This window comes from Malus domestica, chromosome 08, assembly GCF_042453785.1.
Source record: "Malus domestica chromosome 08, GDT2T_hap1".
In the NCBI taxonomy this organism is placed as follows: domain Eukaryota; kingdom Viridiplantae; phylum Streptophyta; class Magnoliopsida; order Rosales; family Rosaceae; genus Malus; species Malus domestica.
The window spans coordinates 18,730,876-18,734,715 of NC_091668.1; the positions used below are offsets into that span (position 1 = coordinate 18,730,876).

The window sequence follows — 3,840 nt, forward strand, 5'->3', positions numbered from 1 at the left end:
TAGAGGTTTTGAGCTCAAGTCTGGAATGCTTCATTACCTTCCCATATTTCATGGTTTTGCAAGAGAGGATCCTCACACACATCTCAAAGGATTTCATATGGTGTACTTAGGGATGAAGCCAGAAGGTGTGAGTGAAGAGAATGTCAAGTTAAAAACATTTCCTTTTTCACCTCTCCCAGACCCTGCGTAAAGCGGGAGCCTTGTGCACTGGGTACGACCTTTATTAGTTGATAGAGCAAGAGAGTGGCTTTATGACCTTCCACCCGGATCAATCACCACATGGGATGAAATGCAACGCCAGTTTTTGGAGAAGTATTTTCCTGCTTCAAAGGCTGCAAAGCAATATGTGGCGTTCAACAACAACATGGGGAGCTACTATGCGAATATTGGGAGCGTTATAAGAAGCTATGTGCTGCATGCCCTCAACACCAATTCACAGATTTGTGCTTTGTGCAATACTTGTATGAAGGATTGTGTCCTAATGATAGAGCTATGCTTGATTCCGCTGCTGGAGGAGCTCTAATTGATAAAACACCTGCACAAGCAAGGACTTTGATTGCTACCATGGCCGCTCAAACTCAACAATTCGGAACAAGGAGCCAAGGTTCTCACAAGGTGAATGAGGTTAGTACAAATAATGAATTACTTGATCAGATTGCTAAGCTAACTAACCTTGTGGAGAAAGCAGTTATTCAACCATAATAGGTTTGTGGTATGTGTTCAATGCTGGGGCATACAACATAATGCATGTCCAAGCTTGACAGATGAAGGAACGTTGGAACAAGTACATGCTTTAGGTCTTAATTTCCAAGGACAACAAAGACTAAGGAATGATCCATTTTCTAACACTTATAATGAGGGTTGGAAAAATCATCCCAATCGTAGATGGAGTAACAATGCTTAAGTTCAACAACCATCTCAAAACTTTCCACCAGGTTTCTATCAATTAAGGCCGCAAGCTTCTAACTATCAACAAGCACCTCAAGGCCAAGGTACGTCCATTGATGATAAGTTAAATATGATCATACAATTTTCTGCTAGCATGGTACAGTTTCAACAACAACAAGAAATCATTAATCGATGCAAAGAAGGTATAAATCAAGAGACAAAGAAGACCATTGAGAACTTGGAACGATCTATGAGCCAAATGGCATCCTCAATGCACTAATTCACTCAACAAGGAGTACTACCAAGCCAACCTCTCCCAAATCCAAAAGGTGGATTTGAGCAAACAAAATATGTGACACTAAGGAATAGTAAGAAAGCTTTGGAAAAGCCTTTTATGACCAAGAAAGCAAGGTCATTAGAGGAGGACAAGGCTGCAGCAAGCAATGAACAAGGCTTCCCTAGTTCTCAAACCGTGCAACCAATTCCTTTTAATTCAAAGGTATATAATGAAATTCCGGTTACTACTAATGTTCCTAGGGTCCCTTTTCCTCACAGGTTTGCAAAATCAAAGAAGGAGGAACATGAGAAGTTCATTATGGATACATTTCGCAAAGTTCAAGTGAACATCCCTCTCCTTGATGCCATCAAGCAAGTTCCAACTTATGCAAAGTTCTTGAAAGAACTTTACACCACAAAGAGAAAGCGTCAACAAGGTGAGACTGTTAAGGTAAGTGAGAATGTGTCTACCGTTCTTCAAAGGAAGCTACCACCTAAATGCAAGGATCCAGGTAGTTTTACTATTCCATGTACCAGGTTTGAACGCGCTATGCTAGATTTAGGTTCTTCTATCAATGTTATGCCATATAGTGTTTATGTAGCTTTAAGTTTAGGAGACCTTAAATATGATGGTATTATTATCCAACTTGCTGATTGTTCTAATGTCTATCCAAAAGGCTTGTTGGAAGATGTTTTAGTGCAAGTTGGAGAATTCATTTTTCTTGCAGATTTCTATGTGATTGAAATGGAAGAGGAGTCACCTTTCAATGATGCCACGCCCTTGTTGCTTGGTAGACCCTTCATGAGCACAGCAAGAACTAAGATTGATTTGACGGGATCTTGCTGACACCAAACAATTAGTTTCCTTAACCATTTGGCTTATGAGTCGAAGCTCAAGGAAACTGGGGGGATAATATTGAGCAGAATTTTAGACCGTTGGATGACAAAGTGGTTGAGATGATTTTCAATTATTGAGGGATAATATTGTGGTTTTAATCATGATATTATCTTTTAATATATATCAGATTATCCAAAACCTAATATTTGCTATATCCGGCTGGCTGTTTTGATATTTTATAGTATCTGATCCGCTTGCATGGAGATGATGCATACATGGCTAATTATTATCAAAGCCTAAGTCCTATCTCTGATATGGAAGTAGGTGGTACAAGTCAAATTGGATTCGAATTCATAGACTCGGTAGAGTGAATGAAGTTGTAGCACTTGACTTTATCTTGAGAAGGCAGTGTTGTTGTTTGCTCACGTCTCAGAATTCGAGTTCTTTCGGGAAGAGTCCAAGAGGAGATGAAGTTAAGTGTGCATGTACTTTCATGGGAAAGGAGTCAGAAAACTATTCTTATGCAATTCACGCATGTGTGGGATAATCAGCACAAGAATATGAGGAAAATATGGGATTAGCATTTTGGCAAAGTTGCATGTGGTCTTCCATTTGGACTGCAGCAATCGGTCTCCTATGGGATTCTATTACGTGGCAATGCCGGGTTAATCTATATTTCTTTGAGAGTTTCAACAACGCATTTGATAAGAGTTGAGCTCAGATATTGGTGCTATGGTTTAAATACAAAGATAATTATAGAGTTTTTTCAATAATTATCAAGAAGAGATCAAAAGAATATCCTCCACGTGTGCTTGGGATCGGCTAAATCAGGAGGTGATACCGTGCATACTGTGTATTGTGGTGAGGATTGTTCAAAGTTGTTTATAGCATGGGTTTTACAACATGGCCATCAAGCAAATATCCAACCCTATAAATATAAAGCAGCAGACAACGGTTGGGCCCCTTCCAACTCAACACACAAACTACCCTGCGCAAACCCTCGCTCAACGCGAAACCTCTCAACAACCTTGAGATTTTTATTTTCTTTTTTCGCCAACACATCTTTAGTTTGGATATGTTGGAAATGTGCCCTAAAACCAATCATATGATGATACTTTACGGACATTTCACATGTTAAACTAATCTAGTTTAATATCAAGGGCAAAGATTATTGTTTGAGCCGTCTCATATAAATGTTATATGCTTAAACGATAAGTCCAAGGAATATGTGATTGGGAGAATGAGATCTAAAGAAGTTAGATTCATGAGACCATTCTTTCGTAGACACATCCTAAACGTTCCTGATCATAGGATTGCCAATTGGGCATTGACAGTCCGTTAAGATCAGTACGTGTTGTGTATTCTCTCAGGGAGAGTGACTAGTCTCGAGTCATTGGTGTGTGTGACATCAAGACAAGTACGTAGGTGCTCAATAGAGAATGAGTTCACTGAACACGATCAACGAAGAGTTCTCATATTCATGTCACATGAGAACTCATGGTTGGGATAATGCAAAGTAGTCCTTTGACCTGAGGCATCACGTTTGTCTTGTGGTTAAGTCCTTGATCTTTGATTATGTCAAAGTCACCCCATCCGCGGGTGTCCACGGCATCGTTGGGGTTAAGCCACTTAGCTATGGAGGCAAGTGAATGCGCAACAAGGGATCTCTAACCTTCAAACCGTTTGGGGGAGAATACTCTATGATATGATTTAGAATCTCTGGCCAGAGTATGAATGAGATTTAGAAAAGTCGTTCCAAATCACATTCAAGGTAATCATATAAGCACACGAATCACATTGGATAGTAGACATGAATAAACTATCAAACCAAACAATGT

General features: G+C 39.6%; 1 protein-coding gene across 1 annotated transcript; it reads left to right on the forward strand.

The window, feature by feature from the left end:
• The first annotated feature begins 1,282 nt into the window (after window positions 1-1,282).
• On the forward strand, window positions 1,283-2,011 carry LOC139198076 (uncharacterized). Its single transcript, XM_070826333.1, has one exon. It carries the CDS (start codon window positions 1,283-1,285, stop codon window positions 2,009-2,011), a length of 729 nt encoding a protein of 242 aa, XP_070682434.1.
• Window positions 2,012-3,840: the final 1,829 nt, after the last annotated feature.